Source organism: Camelina sativa, chromosome 19 (assembly GCF_030686135.1).
Source record: "Camelina sativa cultivar CO46 ecotype springtype chromosome 19, ASM3068613v1".
In the NCBI taxonomy this organism is placed as follows: domain Eukaryota; kingdom Viridiplantae; phylum Streptophyta; class Magnoliopsida; order Brassicales; family Brassicaceae; genus Camelina; species Camelina sativa.
This window is the reverse complement of record NC_141898.1, coordinates 2,288,610-2,309,172: the sequence shown is the minus strand read 5'-3', so window position 1 is coordinate 2,309,172 and position 20,563 is coordinate 2,288,610. Positions and strand designations below refer to the sequence as shown.

Genomic DNA, 20,563 nt, shown 5'->3' with positions numbered 1-20,563 from the left:
GTAAAACAATCACAGATTCACAATAGGATTTGTAGTGGCAAATTGGCAATATCTTGCAAAAATGGTTGCCTCGACCTTCTTTCAGTGAAACTTATAATTTACCAAGAAAGAAACAAATTAACCCAACTGAATGAGTGATGATGCATCTGGATTTTCATTTATTTTCGTTTGTCATTTTGTAGGTTCATTATGATTTTTAATTTTAATTTGGTAATTGACGGGGAGGGGAAACAAATAACAATAGTCAAACTTATAAGTTTTATTTAAACATATATGACGACCAAAGATAGAAGTTAATTTAGTGTCGCTACCCCATAGCTATTGAAGATAATCATACATTCATGTTCATACTCACATAATATACCCTGATATTGCCATTGGTTCATTTACTTTGGGTAAACTTAAATTATCTTACAATACATATTTTGACATTGAAAATATAATAACACTTATGGTGCAAATGGTTGCACAGTTGAAAAGGTTTGAAGGAGTTGAAAAAAAATATTCAACCAAGTTTCACCATTTGAATAGAAGAGGTTGAAAAAATTGGAAAAAACTATTCAAATTTGTTCAACTTGTTCAACCACTATTTTGGAGATGAATAGATTGAATAATGTTCAACCCAATTTTGTTCAGCTTAATATTTCCAACTATTTCAATTTTATACAACCATTTGCAGCCTTATCTTTGTGAAACACTTTTTTCCTAAAGCATCTAATATTAATTAAGAAGAAGAAAGTATTAAATTGTATTGTGAACGAGATCATAGATCAAGACGAAGATTGTATGTTTTGATCTACATATATAGTTTAACAATCGAATCACGTAGACAAAACGCAAAACAATTCTATTATCAAAACGAAAACGCATACAACATATGATCTTATTATAGACGCAGAGAGAAGCCGTCATTAGCTTCTTCCTACTAATTTTACCAGAAACGAACAACTTACAACGGAACGAAACCACACTTACATTATAGAGATACAGTCTTATTAATTTGTAATTCGATACGAGATTATTTGTAACATTATAGTATTTCAATGACCGTAGCAGTGGCAATGCTCTTCGTGGTCATGATCCTCACACTCTCCTTTACATGAGTGCTCATAATGCTCATGGCATTGGGCTTCACACTCTCTTTCCCTACATGGGTAAGACACTGTGGCTTCGCCTAAGAACTTATCGCAGTCATTAGCCTCACTCTTCGGGATCTCTGTATATATTTATATATTGAAGAAGAAGATCAAGAAGTTACAATCATATACAATAGCTAGTAATAGTTCCTGCTTTATATTTGTGTGAAGATATATATGCATGCAAATGAACAACTTAGAAAGACTAGAACTGAAATTATACCGGCCGAAATGACAAGAGAACGAGCAGAAGACTGGTGAAGCAGATGGAATTGAGGTTCTTTGCCATTTTTGTAGCTTTTGCGTTCTTTTTCTTTTTGTACTTAAATAGTAACTCTTTCTCCACTGTTTTCAGAAACTTGGGTGATACTTTCAATGGGGGTTGCGATCTTATTTATAGTAAAAAAAAAAAAGATTTTGATTCCATTAATTGCTTCCTAGCTCGGCTCAATGGCCGCCACTTGATGATCTAGCTCTTAATGAAGGTCATCTACTCATTAATTTTTCTAAATTACTCGGTGAGATATTTTCTTCGGACTTATCCGAAAGTTTTAAAGTCAAATCTTTCTCCCACTTGAATTTTCGATATGCTTCTATCAATTAGGTTAAAAACTTATAGATGCTGGAAAATGAGTGCTTAGTGTTGAAAAAAATGATCCCCACTTTTAATAATTCCCATATCAAACCAACTTTTGTTTTTTAAGAAACTCATATCAAACCATTATCTTCACACATTGAAAGTTTTCCTTTTTTTTAAGTTGATGGTTGTTTACTTGAAAAAGAAAAAACACACAATATATAACCGCAGTTAGATAACTTTTTCAAATTAACATAGTTTTTTTTTTGGATGTGCAAGTCAATTGAATGTAATAGAAATACACAAGGAACACAATTACATAATGAACAAAATAAATTAAATATATTGAATTTCAGAACAAACTTCTAAACAGATTATATAATAGGAGAGACCTATATCCCATGAATAATCTTGGAGCATTGAATCTTAATCCATTTGTAACTCTTTTTCAAAGTTGATTTCATCCTTCCTTCAGCCGAATAAAGTTTGTATTTCGCCACTCGTCGCTTTCTCTTTATCTCTGGATCGTTCCACCATCCTGCGATTGTTGTAAAATAAAATATTTTTTCATAACGTTATAACTATTATATAATCATTATTTGTAAATTTTGCAATCAAACGCAAACACAAAATTTAATTGTCCTTTATACATCATTTTTATTACCTTTTAACGATGTTGAATGAGAGGTAGATTTCCTGCTAGGTCTAACGGGCAAGTCTTTGTAAGAAATTTTGCGCCACAGATCCGATGTCATCGGTGATCGGTTATGTTTTGATTCTCTAACAACATAAATTCCTCTCACCGGTTTTAGATCGGCAGGATCAACCAGTTGGAGGTTCCTATCTCCTTCATACGACTTGTAAGATCGTACTCTAGGAGATTGGAAATCCTCCATCTTGGTTTTGTCTTCTGCTTTTTTTCTTCGTTTTTTCTCTCCTATTTCTTGTTTGTTAAAAAAATTTCTGCTTTAATACTCCGAATAAATAGAATCTCTATACTATTCAAAACCTTGTATTTTGATAGAGGTAAAATGTGGTGGAAAACAAACAGATGGTTAATTACAACAAAATGGTTGAAAATAGACAGAAAATTTAACTTATAACGAACAATATACCTTGAACTGATTTGGTCTCTTTTTTTTTTTTTTGGTAACGGGTCAACAACATAGGAAGGGTCAGAACCAACATAGTTATAATTATTTACTCTCACGTTCAAAAAATAAAATAGTGTTTTTTTGCTTGTTCTTTCTTTCAACTCGATAGATTTAATATTTAAAATATAAAAATATATGCATGCCAAAAAAAAAAAAAAAAAAAAATGAAAATAGTTATATGTCAACTTTTCCAAATCTATCGAAGCCTTTATTATCGCCGTGCACACTAGTTGGCAATTAGTTCAATTAATTTGATTCGGATTCGATATCAAACAGATAATAGTGAAATTTAATGAAATAATATCTGTAACAGAAATTAGGCGGGAACGAATCAACTTGCGCTCGCTTTTTTTATCTTTGTTCTCCCCAAGTTATCTTACTAATTCGAATTTGTGCCCCTCATGTTTATAAAATTTCCAATTGAACCCTAAAAAGTTAAAATCCGTTTTTTTTGTTTTGTTTTTGAAGAGAGCGTGGGCGTGTTTCATTGCTTTGGTGGAAATTTGATTTTTTAGTTGGTATAATAAAAATAAAACCGTCGAAATCGTTTGGGTAGCGAAGCGAGATCGACGATGAAGGGAGGAGGAGGAGGAGGAACAACGTCGATGAGGACGAGCTGGACGATGTCAGTACGGAGGAGCGGGTACAAGGCTGTGGTTGACGGAGTTGGTGGTCGTCGGCGAAGAGAGGACGACATGGTTGAGATCCGCAAAGCTAAGAGAGAAGAGAGCTTGCTTAAGAAGCGTCGCGAGGCTCTTCCTCATTCTCCTTCCGCCGTTTCTCTTGATCAGAAGGTCCGTTTCTCCGCTTTATTTTAACAATTTTGCAGTTTCGTCGCGAAAAAATAATCTGGAGATTAATTGATGAATTTGGCTGTTGATTTCTGGAGATTCGTAGATCCGATTCCGATTGATTTTGGTGTCTCTAATTTTTGCATTTATCTATCCAATTCCGATTGATTTTGGTGTTTCTAATTTTTGAATTTAGTGTTCTTAATTTATCGATTCGAGTTATTATGTCAGACGATTGGGTTTCAAACTTCTTGACATGTTGCGTTCTGAAATTTGACATTTGATGCTTGATGCGATAGTTCTGATTGCTAACTTATTCATGATCGCTATTGGTTTATGAAGAATTTGCATGTACGGAAGCTTGATTATACAGTGCTTGATGCCTAGAATTATCAGAAAGACCTATTTAGCTTTCGTAGTTGGGTGTTGCCTTCTAAAGCATCTTATGTGTTCTGCAAAGCATCTAATCCTTGAAAATGGTGTTTTAAATTCTTTGAATGGACATATAACATTTCGTATGTATAATTGGATTATCAGTTCTATGTTTGAGTAGTTTGTATGTTCGATTGGTTACAGTTGATAAGCCGTATCTGGTCTGACAAGAGGGATCTGTTGATCGAGGCTACTACTCAGATCAGAACGTTACTTTGTGGTGGTGAGAGACATCCCATTCACTTATTTACTAACAAATTTGTTACCTCGGTTGCTATAACATTAAAAAGCTATTCTGCCACGTTTGTCTATGCTGGCGACATTTGCTACCTCGGTTGCTATAACACTAACATTGCTATAATATCAACGTTTTTGCCATTTTTATAATTTATAGACTGCAATGAACTCAGACCAGACCTTATGATGATGTCTTTGCTGTGTAAAGTAATATTAAAAGTAAAGCAATAGCAATGTATATGCCTTTTCTAATGCTCTATTCTGTTCTTTTGGTAGAAATGTTTAATGTACACGTTGAAGAAGTTATACAGGCTGGTTTGGTTCCACGCTTTGTGGAATTCCTAACATGGGATGACTTTCCTCAGCTTCAGGTTAGCCTCGATGCATCTGTACGATCAATCTGGTTCTATCAGTTGCTTCACAAGCTCACTGCTTTCTCGTTTCATGGAACAAATTTTTTAGTTTGAAGCGGCTTGGGCAATAACGAATATCGCATCTGGAACATCTGAGAACACTGAAGTGGTGATTGATCATGGAGCGGTTGCAATGCTAGTGAGACTTCTCAGCTCACCATACGATGTGGTCCGTGAGCAGGTATATGATGTGTTGATTGGTCATCATGTACCAATGCTATGTGGTTCTCGAATTTTTATGACTACTAAGAGCATGTGATTGCTTCTGCAATTAGTAGATTTATAAGATAAAGAAAATGACAAAGATCAATAAACAGAAAGCAAAAGTTTTAAATTTATTGATGACAGAGGATATAAGGTTTAGACTATATATAGTTGTAGGTTTAATAAGTTCGGTCGAGTTTGTTGTTTCCCTCCCACTTTTCAGTTGCAACTAAGCTCTTCTGTATGCTTGGACAATCAGGTTGTCTGGGCATTAGGAAATATTTCTGGAGACTCTCCTAGATGCCGTGATATAGTCCTTGGACATGCAGCTCTACCTTCTCTATTGTCGCAGTTAAACCATGGAGCCAAACTTTCTATGCTTGTAAACGCCGCTTGGACTTTGTCTAATCTTTGCAGAGGAAAGCCTCAGCCTCCATTTGATCAGGTATGTTTTAAACCTATCTGGGCCTTGTTATAGCTTCTTGTCTTGCACTCTTAATATATTTTGGTCCAGCATACTTAACAGCTGTTAAATTGGTTTTCGCCCATATTATGGTGATCAGGGCCTGTTTAGCACTAAAATATTTAATACTGTAAAAACTCTGGTAACAAGGTTTGGTTCTTGAGCCTGCTTAGTTGTTCTGGTAGGATTTGATGAATGTGTTATTATTTTAGACATCTCACTTGTATATGCCCACAGGTGAGTGCTGCATTACCAGCTCTTGCACAACTCATTCGATTAGATGACAAGGAACTCTTGGCTTATACGTGTTGGGCACTGGTCTATCTGTCTGATGGTTCAAATGAAAAAGTACAAGCCGTGATAGAAGCCAAAGTTTGTGCACGACTTATTGGTCTTTCGGTGTGAGTGTTTGAGACTTTATCACTTTAATTAACCAAGAATATTCAGAGTCATATATACTGATGGCTTTTTTGCTTTCTGAACAGCCACCGTTCACCTTTAGTTCTCATTCCCGCTCTTCGCACCATTGGAAATATTGTAACTGGAAATGATAGTCAAACTCAGGTAAATATGCGGCTACAGATAGAAATTTAGTATTAGCACTACTATAACTGGCTTTATGCAATTTTATCTTTCTCAACTAAAACTTAAATAATATTTGACTTTTAATCATAATTGTGTTCTCAGAACTCTTTTCTTTGTGATATTCTTAGCATATCATTGATCTTCAAGCGCTCCCATGCTTGTTAAATCTTCTAAGGGGACCCTATAACAAGACCATCAGGAAGGAAGCTTGTTGGGCAGTCTCTAATATCACAGCTGGTTGTCAGTCGCAGATTCAGGTTTGCCAATACACGTCTCTGGACTTCTCTTTTTAATCGCAATCTAATTAAGACGTCGCGCTGAATATTTGTCTGTACTTGTTTAAATCTCTTCATAGGCTGTAATTGATGCTGGTATATGTCCTGCACTTGTTAATCTGCTCCAAAACTCTGAACTCAATGTCAAGAATGAGGCTGCCTGGGCTATCTGCAATGCTATAGCTGGAGGATCTTACAAGCAAATCATGTACGTAGAACTTAACCTAATACAAACTAGGACATATTTAGGCAATCAAATATTCAGTAGTTTGAATATAGAGTCATGAAAAGAGTTATAACAGCAGAACCAAATCTTATGGTCTCATTCCATTGAATCTATTACAACTTTTCTTGGCAGAGTATTCAGTAGGTTGTTTTATACTTTATACATTTCTTGAACCCGTGTGGGTCTGTTTCAATCCTTCCAAATCTCACACGCGGTTTGCTAATGTCTTGACAGGTTTCTAGTAAAGCAAGAATGCATCAAACCGTTGTGCGATCGTCTTACATCCTCAGATACTCAACTCGTCATGGTTTGTTTAGAAGCACTCGAGAAAATACTGAAGGTGGGAGAAGTTTTCAGCACAAGAGACGCTGAAGGTATTTACCAATGTCCTCAAACAAATGTAAACCCGCATGCTCAGCTGATAGAAGAGGCTGAGGGACTGGAGAAAATCGAGGGCCTGCAATCTCATGAGAACAACGAGATCTACGAAACAGCGGTGAAGATTCTAGAAACATACTGGATGGAGGAAGAAGAAGAAGAAGGAGTTCAAGGGCAACAAGACATGATATATGTCCCACTTGACAACTTTGCAAACATGCCAACACCCTCAGGCACTCTCAGTGAGATGTACTGCGGACCTTAAGAGGTAAGACATATTTCCATACGGAAACTTTACTTGTTTTTTTGCTTACTCATTATGGAATTAGTAGGAACAAGCTCTTGTTACGTTAAGGAAGTAGGCGTTTGTTATATAGATCAGAGTCTGATTTGGTTTAATTTAGTCTAAGAGAAACTTACGAAACTCAAGCCAAAGCAATTTTGTTTCGGTATTTATGACTTTAGTTCAATTTACTTTATTTCTTGTTTGGTGTTTTTCTGATGATTCAGGACAGGCAGCTTTGGCAATCATACATTCAGCTCTGTTCATACACTAACTGAAAATGGAGGTTAGAGATACATTGCTTGCTTTCTACAGTAATGACAATGTTGGTCAGGAGTAGTAGTAGTTTGTATTCTGGAACAAACCTTACATTTATATTATATTCTGTCCATAGATCCTCAAGAATCATCATTAATATCATCTTTACATGTAAATAAACCATTATAAACTCGTCAAAACCCAAGTTACAAACACTCAATACAAAAGTGATGATGTCCATCTATGTAAACGCCGTAAGAAGTGAAGAATAATAGCAGAAGAAGCCGCAGGCTGCAGCAAAAGCCACCGAGGAAGAGAGACAACACAGTTCGTTTTTTTCTTCAGACCATATGAGGATACAGAACGAACACTCAGTATCGCAAAAATGTGGTGATCGCGTTTCAAAAGAATTAAAGAATGAATTATCACACTTTTCCTTGGGTCACAAGAGAATTTCCTTTAGGATTAAGAGTACTAGCATGATGAAGCAGAGGACGACAAGAACTGACGCACACATCACCATTCCTCCTTGTCTCTGTGTACGTTCCGCCTGCGGAGATTCACAAGTGATTACGCTTAAACATTTAGGCATGAAATCTTATAGAGAGTATACACACTGGTCATAAAAAAAGTTTACCTTTTGCAGCTGTTTGAGACCATCGTCAACTGTACTAGCAACGTTCTGGATATTGTAGTCAATCCGATCAACTATGGTACCCTGTCACGACAAGTTTTGGTTTCAAATTATAGTATTCTTAGAATCAGTGACTCAGAAGTTAGACAACAGTTTTAGTGGTATACCTGGTCTATCACAAGCGCGGATAGATCCTTCATGATCTGAGCAAGTTCATTTACGGATTCAACAACCTGTCGATGAAGCAGAACAAGAAGAAAGTGAAAAGATTACGATTGTGTACTGAAAATAGAAACCATTAAGAGCAGTAAGAGTTGCAAACTCTAACCTGTTGAATCTCTTTCTCCCTCTCTACCGATATTTCCTCACTCTTTTTTATCTTACTCATTTGATGCTCACTAAATACCTGTAGTGAGATTCATGTATTGCATTATTACAGAAATCAGATGAATAATGGGTATAAGATTGTGACAAAGGAGTCGTACCATATCCTCGAAATCATCATCTTCTGCTTTATATCTGTTTCCGTTCAGATTCATTTCTAAATCCGTCCCGTCCTGATGATACATCATAAGTCAGAGCTTCTTAGAAACAAAATCAAAAGATACAAACAACTAACAAGAGTAACAAGTGCATAATAAAGTTCATTTAAACAAAAGTTCAGGTGAAGAACAGAACAAGAGACTCGAAAAATTGAGCAACTTAAGCTTCACAAATAGTGAAGGCTCAAGCATAGGAAATGTACAGAGAGTCATAGCATACCTCTTTTTGCAGTCTCAAGCGTTTCAAATATGTAGACTGTTTCTTACGAAGCTCCATAGAAAGGTTTTGGAGATCAGTAGCAAGTGATCGCTGTTATAAAACACATAAGACTTAAAACATTAGATAGTGATGAAAAACGAAAGGAACCACCTTCAAGAGAGACATCAAGTCAAGCACACACCAACCTGGACATTTTTCCTAACATTTGAATCTTCAGAAGGTCCAGCAGCAGAAAGCCTCTGAAGTTGCTTCTCAGATTTCTTCAATAAGAAAGTAATCTCTTGTGTCAAAGACTCGATTTGATGTTGATCTTCTTTATCATCCCCAAACGAAGGCATCAAAGCTTTCGCATGAGCTTTTCCCAATTCAGCCATTTTGATTCTTGCACGCTGAATGTTAACTGAAATCTCCTCAGATACATCAACCCAATCTGGTGGTAATCCCACTGTTACCGTACCTCTACTTGGACATTTAAAACAAGAAACAAAACTTTCAGCTTTCAACAAATTAGGCCACAGCAATGTATTCGATTAGAGGCTGAAACAACAATGTTGAACATCTAGCTACCAATTCCTACTAACAGCTACATGAACAGCTACATGAAGTGATCAAGTTCTTATGATCAAGTTCTTATGCGCTCACCAAGCTTGTAATGGCAGCAAGAGAGAGAGAGGGGAAGAGGAGTACCTCGAGTTCCCAGGATCCTCAGTACTGACTGGAGCGTAAGAGCGGTTCGGATTCAATAGAGATGTGCTCGCCATCTCGATCACCGGACCTAACCCGGATTTAGCTCCCGTCAACGAATTGTTCGCCGTCACTGTCGACGACCCAATCGGAGCACGAACGCTCCTCAGAGTGTTTCTGTACTTCCTGAACAACAACGTACGATTCCTAGTCGCCATAGCACAGCTCAAAATATAAACCCTAGAAGAATCACAGTCACACTAGTAAACCAAGATCTCTACGGAACGTCTAGATTAGATTCTAGCTTCTCCTCCGATCCGGAAGCTATAGATCTAAACGAAATCTCGGTTCCAACATATACAAAGCAACGAAACAACGACGGCAACGGCGGAGACCGGCCGATCTCCGGCGGGATGAAAAATCTCCGACGGATTAAAAAAAACAGTTCTCAGATTTACAAATTCAGAAAAATAAAAATTAATTAAAAGCAAACAGTTGACAACAAAGTCAGACAGACGTAGCAGCTAGAAGAAATCTGCTGCTTTTAGGTACACCTTTTAACTGCTACATCTTAGAAAAGAAGCCAATGAATAGTCGTCACGTGTCCAAAAAGGACAAACAGCATGACGTTTTAAATTAAAAAGCTTGCCAACGTCATGTTACTGAATGTAGTTTACACGTCGGGTAAACGGCATGCATTTCGTAGACTTTACACAATAAAAGTGGCAATAGGCCCAACACTTTTTATCTATTTTTACGGGAAAGACTCATCATTGAAAGCAAATAAAAGAAATAAAAAGACATAACTTAACGAAATAAAAGAGAAAGATTATTATAGAGAACTTGTCTCCTCTGTCTCTCACTCTCTATCCAAAATAATTAAAAACGACGAGAGAAACCAAACACAACAAAAACTTTGTTAAACCAAAGACCTTAGCATCGTGGTCTTTGTATAATTGTATCTGTCTTTCCCATTTCGTTTGATTTCTTCAGACAATCATCAGGATTTATTTTCTTTCCTAAATCGATTGATTTCTTTAAAACTTTCCTTTTTTTGTTGTTGAGGGAAGAAGTATAAAAATTTCGACTTTTTTTTTTATTTGGGTTCTGTTCCGGGTTTTGATTTTGATTAGTTTTTGTTGTCAATAATGGATTCTGATTCATGGAGTGATCGTCTTGCTTCAGCTACAAGGAGATACCAGCTAGCTTTTCCATCACGATCTGGTTAGTTTTTTTAAAGATTTGATTTTTATTTTTCTTCCTCTGTTCTAAAAGATTATTATTATTATTATTATCTGATCTTTTGTTGGCTGACAAATTGATGGGTGAAGGTAGTTAGGTGATAGACTTTGTGTTCTTTTGTACCGAATTAGAAATCTTGATTTTGTTTCGAGGTTTGCAGAAAGTTTTGTGGGAAATAATCGATTTTTGTTTGGAAGGTTTCGTCATTTGATTGATACTTGAGGAAATGAAAAAGATAGGGGCTTTTATATTTGATTGATGAAGTATCGTTTGATTATTATATGAAAATTCAAAGCTTTGTTGTTTGTTATTGGTTGGTTTCTTGTTTTACTCGTTTTGTGAGAACTTAGATGAGAAAATATTCAAAAAGTTGCAGTCTTTGAAGCATTTTAATTACTCTCCTGTGATGCTACTACTATGCTCAGTGTTTATGAACCTGAGAACTTTTTAGGTTTATATTACTGTAACCACAGACTTGGATTTTGTTTTGTTATGTATTTGATGGATTTATTTGGAATTGCAGATACGTTCTTAGGGTTTGAAGAGATAGATGGAGAAGAAGAGTTCAGGGAAGAGTTTGCTTGCCCTTTCTGTTCTGACTATTTTGATATTGTATCTCTCTGCTGCCACATTGATGAAGATCATCCCATGGAAGCCAAAAATGGGGTAATCTTCTTTTTTTATTTCTTGAAACAACCATTTATGACAATTTTGAAATAAATATTGGTGTTTACACATTTCTGTTTCATCATATGATTCTCAAAAGCTTAGACTGAGCAGTGTTGGTTCCTCTGTTGTTTCTTGGAGGGTTTGACTAAAGGCAACTGAGAATATTAGCATTTTTTAAATCTGATTCACAAAGGAATAGTAGAATCAGCTGTATCTATTGAATCTATTCCTAGGGAGCTTTGTTTGGATCCTATGACAACTTAGCGGTTAATCTAGTGAATTGTTATTGCAGGTATGTCCAGTTTGTGCGGTTAGGGTGGGTGTTGATATGGTTGCTCATATAACCCTTCAGCATGCTAATATATTCAAGATATCCTTTTTTTCTGTCTTCTCAAGTCATATTTAACAATCAATTTTCTCTATTAGTGTTTCTACAATCTGCTGTTATGTTGTGTTGTAACATTCCTTAACGAGATATTACATGCACCGCAAGAGAAAACCAAGAAGAGGCGGGTCACATTCCACGTTATCGATCTTGAGAAGAGAGTTTCCTGATGGAAACTTTCAGAGCCTTTTTGGGGGGTCTTCCTGTATCGTATCATCTTCCTCATCAGCCAATGTAGCGGCTGACCCATTGTTATCATCGTTTATTTCACCTATCGTTGATGGCTTCTTCACTTCGGAGTCATGTGTATCTACAGAAACTGGTCCAGACAAGAATATATCAAGTCAGAGTTTACCTGAACGGTATGCTTCCTCCTTCTCAATCATTTGGTGTGCCTAACCTCTTATGGTCACCTTTTTAGTTATAATCTATCTAAAGATCTGATTGAACCTCGATGATGATTCTTGGTTCTTTTAAGTGTTTGTTCTACAACTTTGCATTGGATCATTTGAATGATATTTGTAATCTTTGGATAAAGCATTAGTATCGTTTGAATTACTTTTGAGAACTTGGGATTGTATGAGCTAAATTGAAACTTCATACTCCAATTTAAGTGTGGATCACTGATAAAGATTTTGTGGATGATAGGAATGCAATAAAACCATCTCTTTCAGCTGAGGATCACAAGCAGAAGTTGAAACGGAGCGAGTTTGTACAAGAGCTAATGAGTTCTACGATTCTTGATGACGGCTTATAATGGAGTATTGCTTCTGGTAACTTCTAAGCAATGAGGGAAACTCCATGTTCTGCCTCAGAGAGAAAATGTACGGAATTATTGTTTGTGTGGAGCAAATAAAGGAGAGTGCGTTGTAGGGAGAGAGAGAGGGATTATGAGTCAATGAGTGTAACTTATGAACACATTAGCTTCTATAGTTAATGCTCTATTTTTCTGTAGGTCATAAAACAACCAAAGTGTAATCTATTTCATTGTATTTGCCTCAGTTCTTCGTTTCCAATTCCTTAATTAGTCACGGTTTACGCTTTGGTATGTTGATGAGACTGATCGTAAAAGTTGACACTGTAGTTATCTGAAACATCTGCTCCTAATTTTCTGAAAATGGAGTCTAGACTCTACAACTACATCTAACCTGTTTGGCTCAATTAAGTCTATGTAATGGACTGTAGTTCCCAAGCCCAGACAGAGTCTGGTCACCTAAAAGATTAAGACTGAGAGAAATGGTGGGGGCCTGCGCGAACGCAAAGCCCCCCTGCCACAAATAATGACGTAGGCTCTTCCTCTTGGGAAGACCTTAAGCATAGCACCCTTCCGGTATGTGCAATGGAAGTCACTAGCCTAGGCCACTCGTCTTCTTGATCGCGAGTTGACCCCGTCCAGGTAAGTGATTTGCTCAATGTCCTGAGCCTCTCTTTTATACCCTGTTTCAAGTGCCTCTTTCGTTTCTTGTTTCCGATGTGGGACTTATGCTAAGCTCTACACTTTCCGCCGTTTCTGAACTTTGTAAAGGTAAAACATCGTGTCGTTTTTGGATTTGGTTTTGTTTTATGAACAGCGTGTCGGAAAGAGTTCGATAAAAACACTAACGCCAACAGCTTTGTTTAGATTCTATACTGGGCCGTTCTCTCTAAATGGCCCAAATTCAATTATTTACCCAGATAACTATTATGACCATAGAGGATCCACTGACCTCAAATGATCAAGAAATGCAAATTGCAAATGAAAAGGAGATAGTGTTGGCTAAGGCCTAAAATTAAAGCTATAGAGTTAAACGAGTTTGTAAAGCAACAATAATTAGTCATGCAAATCTCCAAGAATATCTAAGTTATCTGAATTCAGACTTATTTGAAAAGAAAGCAAAAACCTGCATATTTCTCAGCGGTTGATCAAATTATTGAAGCATCTTTAACATTGATTTCGCTATTCACAAATTAAATTATTTATCTTCACTGATCATTTTTGTTGGATACAAACTAATCATTGAAGCACAAAAATCTAATTTAAAAATATATAAAATATAGGGAAATTTTGATTAAATTACTTTATATACACAAGGGAATTATAGTGCACCCGTGATGTGGATTGCATGTCCAACGAAACATTATATAATCTAGAAGACGTACTTTAAAAGTTGAATATTAAAAAGGTTATCAAAACAAAAGTCTTTAACACAATAGTGGTAGTTCATTCATGCGCGCTAGCTAATAAATAAGGCAGAGTAAATTCATTCGCTAATGTATTCTTGGAGCTGAGCTTCGATCGTCCTAGTTAAAATATGGTGGACATGCTTTTCCAAGGATCGATCCATCTTCAAGATATATTAGTCGATGTTCCACCCCGAATCATCTGAGAAAGATTTATTTTTATTTTTACTAGGTGCTTCCCACGCAACGCGTGGGTTGTAGTGTAGTTGGCACTTTCTTGTTTTTTTGGTCTTTTTCGTTTTCTCTTTTGTACTATTTCGTTTTAATTAGGCATATACGGGCTCTGCCGTCACTTTTATTTATACACTATATGTTTATACCATTTCGTTTAGATGTGTATAATTATGGCGTTTATTTTTTATGAATTATGAAGATGTTGTTTCTTGCTTTTGAGGATCCAATCTTATCATTGACTGATATTGTTTCCAATACATTTATTGTATTATAGATTTTCTAATTAACTGCTTATGTAAACCCTTCATACGTTGATGTTGCAATAATAAGTTATTTTTAAAAAATATCTTCCGTGTAAGTGATTATGTTTGTATGCCCATGTTTTGCTCTAATATCAGTAAGATCGTTTTTGTTTTTTTTTGTTTTTTTAGTTGGCTTTGAAACTAATTTTGAGTTAAACAAATAATGGGTCGAATTATGGTGTTAATAAGTAATATAAATTGTGAAGTGACCTTAGTGCAGTGGCCAAAGGTAAGTCCTTAATGCACAAGGCACCATCACACCCGGGATCGAGTCCCGCTCCCTACGAATGTAGGGATTAGGCTAATGGGCCGGCCTGTTGTGGCCCAATGGTTGACCAAAAAAAAAAAAGTAATATAAATTCTTATGTATATATATTGTATATATGTGACTTTAAATTTAGCTAACTAAAAAATTATGTAATATTTAAATACAATCTTGAACATATATATATATTTTTTATTTGTGGGAGGAATGTATGAAATTATTGGATAGAAGTTATTTTTGAGTTAAATGACCTTTAATGTCTTTAAAGTGAATTAAATATTAATAAATTTTTATATGTGTCTTGACTTTTTTAAAAAGGAATACCAAGTGTTTCCTTCCAAATTTGAAGTGACATAGTATCTTAGTTTTCTTATATGATTTTATGAACTTCAATGTAAAAGTTTTTCAAAGTAATAAGTACACTCACTGATTGAATTATAAAATTTGGAGAAATGTTTATTTCGATTAATCATGTGCTTTTTTAAATAAATTAAATAAGTATGTTGTTATTCCTACAAATAGGACAACATATATTATAGTTTAACCATGAAGTTAAGCAATGGAAATGGAACTTGTGATTGCAAGACAAAATGCTTATATGTTACACATTGATCGTTTAAAAATGAATAGGAACATCTAATTCTCAAATAAAGTTGATTGTTTTGTTAAAACCAACATATGTGAATTTAAATTTAACTATGCAAATTTAAAAAGTAAATATGAATAGATTAGAAAGGCAAGAAATATAAAAGAAATATTTTTTATATAAATAAAATAAAAATTGAAAACAATGTTAAATATATATAATACTTTCTACATTAAAATATAGAATCAAACTCTTACAAGTTACAACACATATGAGATATAACAACATTTGATATTGGTAGGAGAGGAGGAGAGAATGTTTACTATAAGATGGTAATCCAAATTAGATAATGGAGATGAATCTTTAAAAAATAGAACAATGTAATATATATATATATATATATATATATATAATACTTTCTAAATTAAAATATAGAATCAAACTCTTACAACACATATGAGATATGACAACATTTGATATTGGTGGGAGAGGAGGAGAGAATGATTACTTATAAGATAATAATCCAAATTAGATAAAGGAGATAAATCTTTTAAAATAAGAACAATGTAAAATATATATCATGTAGTCTCTAAAATTAAAATTTAGCATTAGCAATTTACAATGATATTTCATTTGTTTTTTACAACCCATACAACAAAAATAAGAAATCAAAAATAACAAAAAAACGAAAAAATGATTTGAGGTATTGTAGAAGAGAATGAGAGAATGTGAAAATGAGATAGTAAAAGAATGTCAATATGAGAGAATGATAGATTGAGAGAATGCTTATTTATATGATAAGAAATGATGGAAGTTAAATTTAGAACTATGGAGTTACAATAGTAATTTATTGTGTTTGAATAAATTGAGTGGTAGAATATGATTAATACATAATTTATTTTATTTTCAGTTATAATTTTATTTTAATGTGTGAGTTAAATGTATTGTGTTTATTGGGTCTTAAATATTGTTTAAAGTAATTAAAAAGCAAAAAAAAAAAAAAAATAGAAAACATTAAATGAAAATCAACCAATAAGGAGAGACCAAAACCTTACTTTTATATATATAATATATTGCTTTAAACTTTGAAATGAGAAATACATTATAAACAATAATTTTACAAGAGAAATATATTAATTTAGCCAACCAAAATATGAATATAAGTTTAGCCAACCAAAATATGAATATAAGTTTAGCCAACCAAAATAAATAAAAAATATTAAAATTTAACCAAAAATATTTTCTCTTGAAACATAAATAAGTTAGTAGGAGGAATGAATTAATGTACAATTATTGGATAGGAGTTACATTTGAGTTCAATGGAGTTACATGTCTTTAATTATAAATAAATATTTTAATTTTTTATAACCTAAAATAAAAGGAATACCAAGTGGCTGAATCAAAATTCACATGATTTGGTTGTTTGTTGATATAAACTCAACACTTAAACATAATATTTTAAAATAAAAAATATTACTTTTTAAGTGACAAACTAAATTAGTTTTCTTATAAAATTATATGAATTCTTCAATCTTAATAATTTTAAAAATCCCAAGGATAACTTATATTTTTTTTAGTTTTCACTCATCAATTTAATTTATAGTGCTAGATTTCATACTAATGGTTTCATCTTTAGAGATTTTAGTGAAATGATATTTTTAAAATTATATTTTATTTTTATATTTAAGTTCCAGTTGAATATGTTTTTTTTTTGATCATTTTTTATTTTGATTAAAGACACAAAAAACCAATTGTTTAATTAAGTTCTTTTTGTTTTCAAAAACCTCAAATCATAAATATATATATATATATATATATATATATTATATTGATCTCTGCAGATTTATCAATTGGATCACAAAACACAATAGTTTTTATAAATGGATAAATGGATAATTATATTGATCTTTAAATATTATATTGATCTTTATAAATTATTTAAAATGATACATGAATATGTGAGATAACCAGAGACATAATAGATAATTACATATGGATCATTTCAACTTTATGATCTTATGGTGTGGTAAATATTGTAACGAAGTATGAAAATAATGACTTATAAGATGTTAATATAAAATAGAAAATAGAGATAAACATTTTAAAAGATTAAAATAAATATATAAGATATACATATCATATAAACTCTAAAACTAAGCTTTTACAATAATATTTGATTTGAATTTTTATAACCCATACAACAACAATAACAAAAAAAATACAAAACAAAACAAAACAAAAAAGAGATTTGAGAGTAGTGGAAGAAGATGAGAGAATGAAAGAGTGATAGACTAAGAGAATAAGATAATAAGTATTTATAGGAAGAGAAATGATGAAAAATTACATTTAGAAAAATAAGAGTTACAATTCTAATTTATTGTTTTGTTTTAATACAATTGATTAATACAACTTAGTGGAGAAATAAAGTTAATGCATAATTTATAGGGAGAATTTATATGATTTCAGTTTTATATTATGTGAGTTAAATGTGAAAATTAATTATTTTTAATTTGTGTTTTAATATAAATATTTGTTTTTTATTAAAATTGCATTGCCAAGTGGACCAATAAGAAGAGACTGAAACTCTACTTTTATATATATGATTTTTTGCCAACGCTAAAACGAAAAGTGGGAAAAAGGCAATGACCTAAAAGCAAGGGTCTTTAATCCCTTTACTGCCGTACCCGTAAGCAAAGGTTCTTTAATTCATTTACTACCGTAAACGTATACACTAGACTTCCCACTTCCATGTCCTTAGTTCGTGCATTCAAGTGGAATGCATATGTAGCTCTACTTCATTTAATATATAGTTTGTTAATTCGTGCATATTATAGTTTGATTGTTGTTATATTTCAAAGCGTTACTTCTTTGGAAAAAGGCAATTTTTAATTAAACATATACTGTATAATATAGTTGGTGATTAGTCATTTATCGTGGTGTTTTTGGAAGATTATGAACAAGTGGAGCCTTTGAGAGTGACTTACAAATAAATCGCATAGGGCATTAGGATGAACAATAACTAATGCTACTGGTTTGTTTAAAGTTTTTTTTCAGAAGAAAAGCAATATCACTTTAAGAAAGCTATATACATAGTAGATTATAATTTTCTTTGTTACAGTATAATAGATTAGTTTATATATCTTAGTGTTGAGTAAAAAAAAGTTTTGAAAATGAGCTACAGTATTTATGATATGCTTCTGTTAACTACACTAAAATAGTATATCACTAATCCACAAAAAGATTGTGCTTTAAAAATTAGTGCAAGTAGATATTTTTGATAAAAGATTGTACGTACTAACCAGTGCATATTTTCAATTAATTATTGTATTTAGGAGGAAAGAAAAGTTTATATGGTAGTAAGTGGGATAAGCTTAAGCACTAGTGCACTACTACTGGGATAAAGAAAAGCAAGCATTAACCTTAACCAACTAACTATACTATACTCTATTTTTACTATATTGTAATATTGATTTTTAACTTTATCTTTCTTATATTTTACTGTGTATCTAATATAATCAAAACTGGAAAAAATTTAGTTAAATTAAGTCCAAGGAAACTAACCTGTAAATCTACCAAATTAAGTCCCAACCAAAAAAAGCAAAGCTACTTTTAATCTCTTACAAATTTATAAGTACACTTCTTCTTGTAAAATATATTTTAGAGAGCTTATTGCGTGTCTTTGTAAACTTCAATCATAACACGTGTACCGTCGATTTCACAGAGTAAGTTGAAAACTATTTAAAGAAACATGAACAAAAGAGGAAACAAAAGGACAATGTGTGAAAACCACTTGGAAAAACCTAGTTAAGAATAACAACCTCAACAAAGTATCTATTGTGAAAATATGTTTGGTCTATTTACAGAATTATACAAAGGTTGATTCTAGTCTAGTATTATGTTTGGTAGGGAATGAGTCACGAGCTTTTATAAAATAGCAAATATTGGCAATGTCATTGTTGAAGTTGTCAGAGTGTTACTTTATTTATAATTTTTGAGTGGTGATCCTTTTTTTCCATATGACGTATATAGAAGAAGAAAAGAAAATTAAAAAGCTTACTAGGACCACAACAACAGTAATAATAATAAAACGATACAATTATCGTGATTATGTTTGGGAAAGACTAATGCGTATTGGAGTCTCGAGATCTGAGCCTTGATTTATTATTGGAGATTTCAACGAAATAACAGGGAATCATGAAAAAAGAGGGGATAAAAAAAGATCGGAAGCCTCCTTTCTACCCTTCCATGCTATGATTGATTCATGTGGGCTCATTGATTTCCCTTACCAAGGAAACCAATTTTCGTGGATTGGTCAACGGTCAAATGGTAAGATTCGGTGTCGCTTGGATAGAGCCATGGGAAATGAAGAGTGGCACAATATATTTTCCCACACTAATGTGGAGTACATGAAGATGTGGGGTTCGGACCATCGTCCCCTCCTTGCATCTATTCTTACACGTCCAAAAAAGTTTTTGAGAAGGTTTATGTTTGACAAGAGGTGGATTGGTAAGCCAGGCCTCAAAGAGGCGGTGGTAGATGGATGGGGAGGGGACGACAATTCTGTTGAACGTTCCATCTTGAAAAAAATCCAAAATTGTAAAAGAGCAATCTCTATTTGGAAGAAAAATAATCAAACAAACTCAGAAAAGATGATTAAGGAACTTCAAGAAAAGATTGATGAGACATATGGAGATGATCAAGCATCGTCGAAAACTCTCCTCAACCTAAAATGGCAGCTTTGCGAAGCCTATAGGGAAGAGGAAGCTTATTGGCATCAAAAAAGCAGAGAACTTTGGCTTGCAGAAGGAGATCAAAATACAAAATTCTTCCACGCTTCCACAAAACAAAGAAGGGCAAGGAACAAGATCACTGGCATCCTTAATCAACTTGGAGTCTGGGTTGATACAGAAGAAGGGATAGAAAAAGTAGCGGTGGAGTATTTTGACAATCTATTTTCTTCCTCGAATGCGAGCGAACCCACATTGGCCATAAAGGATGTACCTACATTGGTCACACCTGACATGAATGAGCATCTCACAAAAGAAATCTCAGAAGAGGAGGTCAAACGAGCTTTGTTTTCCCTAAATCCGGGAAAGGCTCCAGGACCGGATGGGATGACTGCTTTGTTCTTCCAAAATTTTTGGGAAACCATAAAAGGTGATCTCACTAAGATGGTGAAGAACTTCTTTAGCTCAGGAATTTTTGATGGCAAGCTAAATGAGACAAAT

General features: G+C 33.7%; 4 protein-coding genes and 1 non-coding gene across 9 annotated transcripts; 2 read left to right on the top strand and 3 right to left on the bottom strand.

Annotated features, from left to right (window-relative positions):
* Positions 1 to 1,931: 1,931 nt before the first annotated feature.
* LOC104764246 (uncharacterized) lies at positions 1,932 to 2,673 on the bottom strand. The gene is made up of 2 exons (XM_010487746.3): positions 2,378 to 2,673; positions 1,932 to 2,251 (listed from the first exon to the last, which is right to left on the bottom strand). Exons 1-2 carry the CDS (start codon positions 2,607 to 2,609, stop codon positions 2,106 to 2,108), a joined length of 378 nt encoding a protein of 125 aa, XP_010486048.1. The 5' UTR covers positions 2,610 to 2,673; the 3' UTR covers positions 1,932 to 2,105.
* Positions 2,674 to 3,106: 433 nt separating this feature from the next.
* On the top strand, positions 3,107 to 7,639 carry LOC104764244 (importin subunit alpha-7). Of its 4 annotated transcripts, none has more exons than XM_010487742.3 (11): positions 3,249 to 3,661; positions 4,235 to 4,313; positions 4,604 to 4,698; positions 4,790 to 4,921; positions 5,204 to 5,389; positions 5,645 to 5,808; positions 5,893 to 5,971; positions 6,121 to 6,249; positions 6,348 to 6,475; positions 6,728 to 7,139; positions 7,382 to 7,639. In XM_010487742.3, exons 1-10 carry the CDS (start codon positions 3,440 to 3,442, stop codon positions 7,134 to 7,136), a joined length of 1,623 nt encoding a protein of 540 aa, XP_010486044.1. In that variant the 5' UTR covers positions 3,249 to 3,439; the 3' UTR covers positions 7,137 to 7,139; positions 7,382 to 7,639. The 4 variants fall into 4 exon arrangements, with proteins under 4 accessions (XP_010486046.1, XP_010486044.1, XP_087357682.1 ...); XM_087501555.1 differs by having other exon boundaries at positions 3,342 to 3,661; positions 7,387 to 7,639; XM_010487744.2 differs by lacking the exon at positions 4,235 to 4,313 and having other exon boundaries at positions 3,107 to 3,661.
* Positions 7,507 to 10,042, bottom strand: LOC104764243 (syntaxin-43). Of its 2 annotated transcripts, none has more exons than XM_010487741.2 (8): positions 9,496 to 10,042; positions 8,994 to 9,267; positions 8,809 to 8,898; positions 8,532 to 8,603; positions 8,375 to 8,452; positions 8,214 to 8,279; positions 8,050 to 8,130; positions 7,507 to 7,962 (listed from the first exon to the last, which is right to left on the bottom strand). In XM_010487741.2, the coding sequence occupies exons 1-8, from the start codon at positions 9,708 to 9,710 to the stop codon at positions 7,855 to 7,857; spliced, it is 984 nt and encodes a 327-aa protein (XP_010486043.2). In that variant the 5' UTR covers positions 9,711 to 10,042; the 3' UTR covers positions 7,507 to 7,854. The 2 variants fall into 2 exon arrangements, with proteins under 2 accessions (XP_010486043.2, XP_087357683.1); XM_087501557.1 differs by having other exon boundaries at positions 8,994 to 9,270; positions 9,496 to 10,019.
* A 196-nt stretch (positions 10,043 to 10,238) lies between these two features.
* LOC104774094 (protein DEHYDRATION-INDUCED 19 homolog 3) lies at positions 10,239 to 12,789 on the top strand. Its single transcript, XM_087501558.1, has 5 exons — positions 10,239 to 10,716; positions 11,258 to 11,400; positions 11,696 to 11,773; positions 11,885 to 12,150; positions 12,437 to 12,789. Exons 1-5 carry the CDS (start codon positions 10,641 to 10,643, stop codon positions 12,543 to 12,545), a joined length of 672 nt encoding a protein of 223 aa, XP_087357684.1. The 5' UTR covers positions 10,239 to 10,640; the 3' UTR covers positions 12,546 to 12,789.
* Positions 12,790 to 13,028: 239 nt separating this feature from the next.
* LOC147920065 (U1 spliceosomal RNA) lies at positions 13,029 to 13,192 on the bottom strand. Its single transcript, XR_015591919.1, has one exon. It is a non-coding gene; the product is annotated as a U1 spliceosomal RNA (small nuclear RNA).
* Positions 13,193 to 20,563: the final 7,371 nt, after the last annotated feature.

What these genes read in the sequence shown, in the direction of transcription:
- LOC104764246 (XM_010487746.3), bottom strand. Translation starts at nt 2,609, where the DNA reads ATGGAGGATTTCCAATCTCCTAGAGTACGATCTTACAAGTCGTATGAA. An exon ending in TCATTCAACATCGTTAAAAG is followed by an intron (nt 2,252 to 2,377) that starts GTAATAAAAATG and finishes CAACAATCGCAG; the next exon opens with GATGGTGGAACGATCCAGAG.
- LOC104764244 (XM_010487742.3), top strand. Translation starts at nt 3,440, where the DNA reads ATGAAGGGAGGAGGAGGAGGAGGAACAACGTCGATGAGGACGAGCTGG. An exon ending in CCGTTTCTCTTGATCAGAAG is followed by an intron (nt 3,662 to 4,234) that starts GTCCGTTTCTCC and finishes GATTGGTTACAG; the next exon opens with TTGATAAGCCGTATCTGGTC. An exon ending in GTTGTCAGTCGCAGATTCAG is followed by an intron (nt 6,250 to 6,347) that starts GTTTGCCAATAC and finishes ATCTCTTCATAG; the next exon opens with GCTGTAATTGATGCTGGTAT.
- LOC104764243 (XM_087501557.1), bottom strand. Translation starts at nt 9,710, where the DNA reads ATGGCGACTAGGAATCGTACGTTGTTGTTCAGGAAGTACAGAAACACT. An exon ending in GAGGATCCTGGGAACTCGAG is followed by an intron (nt 9,271 to 9,495) that starts GTACTCCTCTTC and finishes TAAATGTCCAAG; the next exon opens with TAGAGGTACGGTAACAGTGG. An exon ending in ATGATGATTTCGAGGATATG is followed by an intron (nt 8,453 to 8,531) that starts GTACGACTCCTT and finishes ATCTCACTACAG; the next exon opens with GTATTTAGTGAGCATCAAAT.
- LOC104774094 (XM_087501558.1), top strand. Translation starts at nt 10,641, where the DNA reads ATGGATTCTGATTCATGGAGTGATCGTCTTGCTTCAGCTACAAGGAGA. An exon ending in CCATGGAAGCCAAAAATGGG is followed by an intron (nt 11,401 to 11,695) that starts GTAATCTTCTTT and finishes TTGTTATTGCAG; the next exon opens with GTATGTCCAGTTTGTGCGGT. An exon ending in AGCATGCTAATATATTCAAG is followed by an intron (nt 11,774 to 11,884) that starts ATATCCTTTTTT and finishes ACGAGATATTAC; the next exon opens with ATGCACCGCAAGAGAAAACC.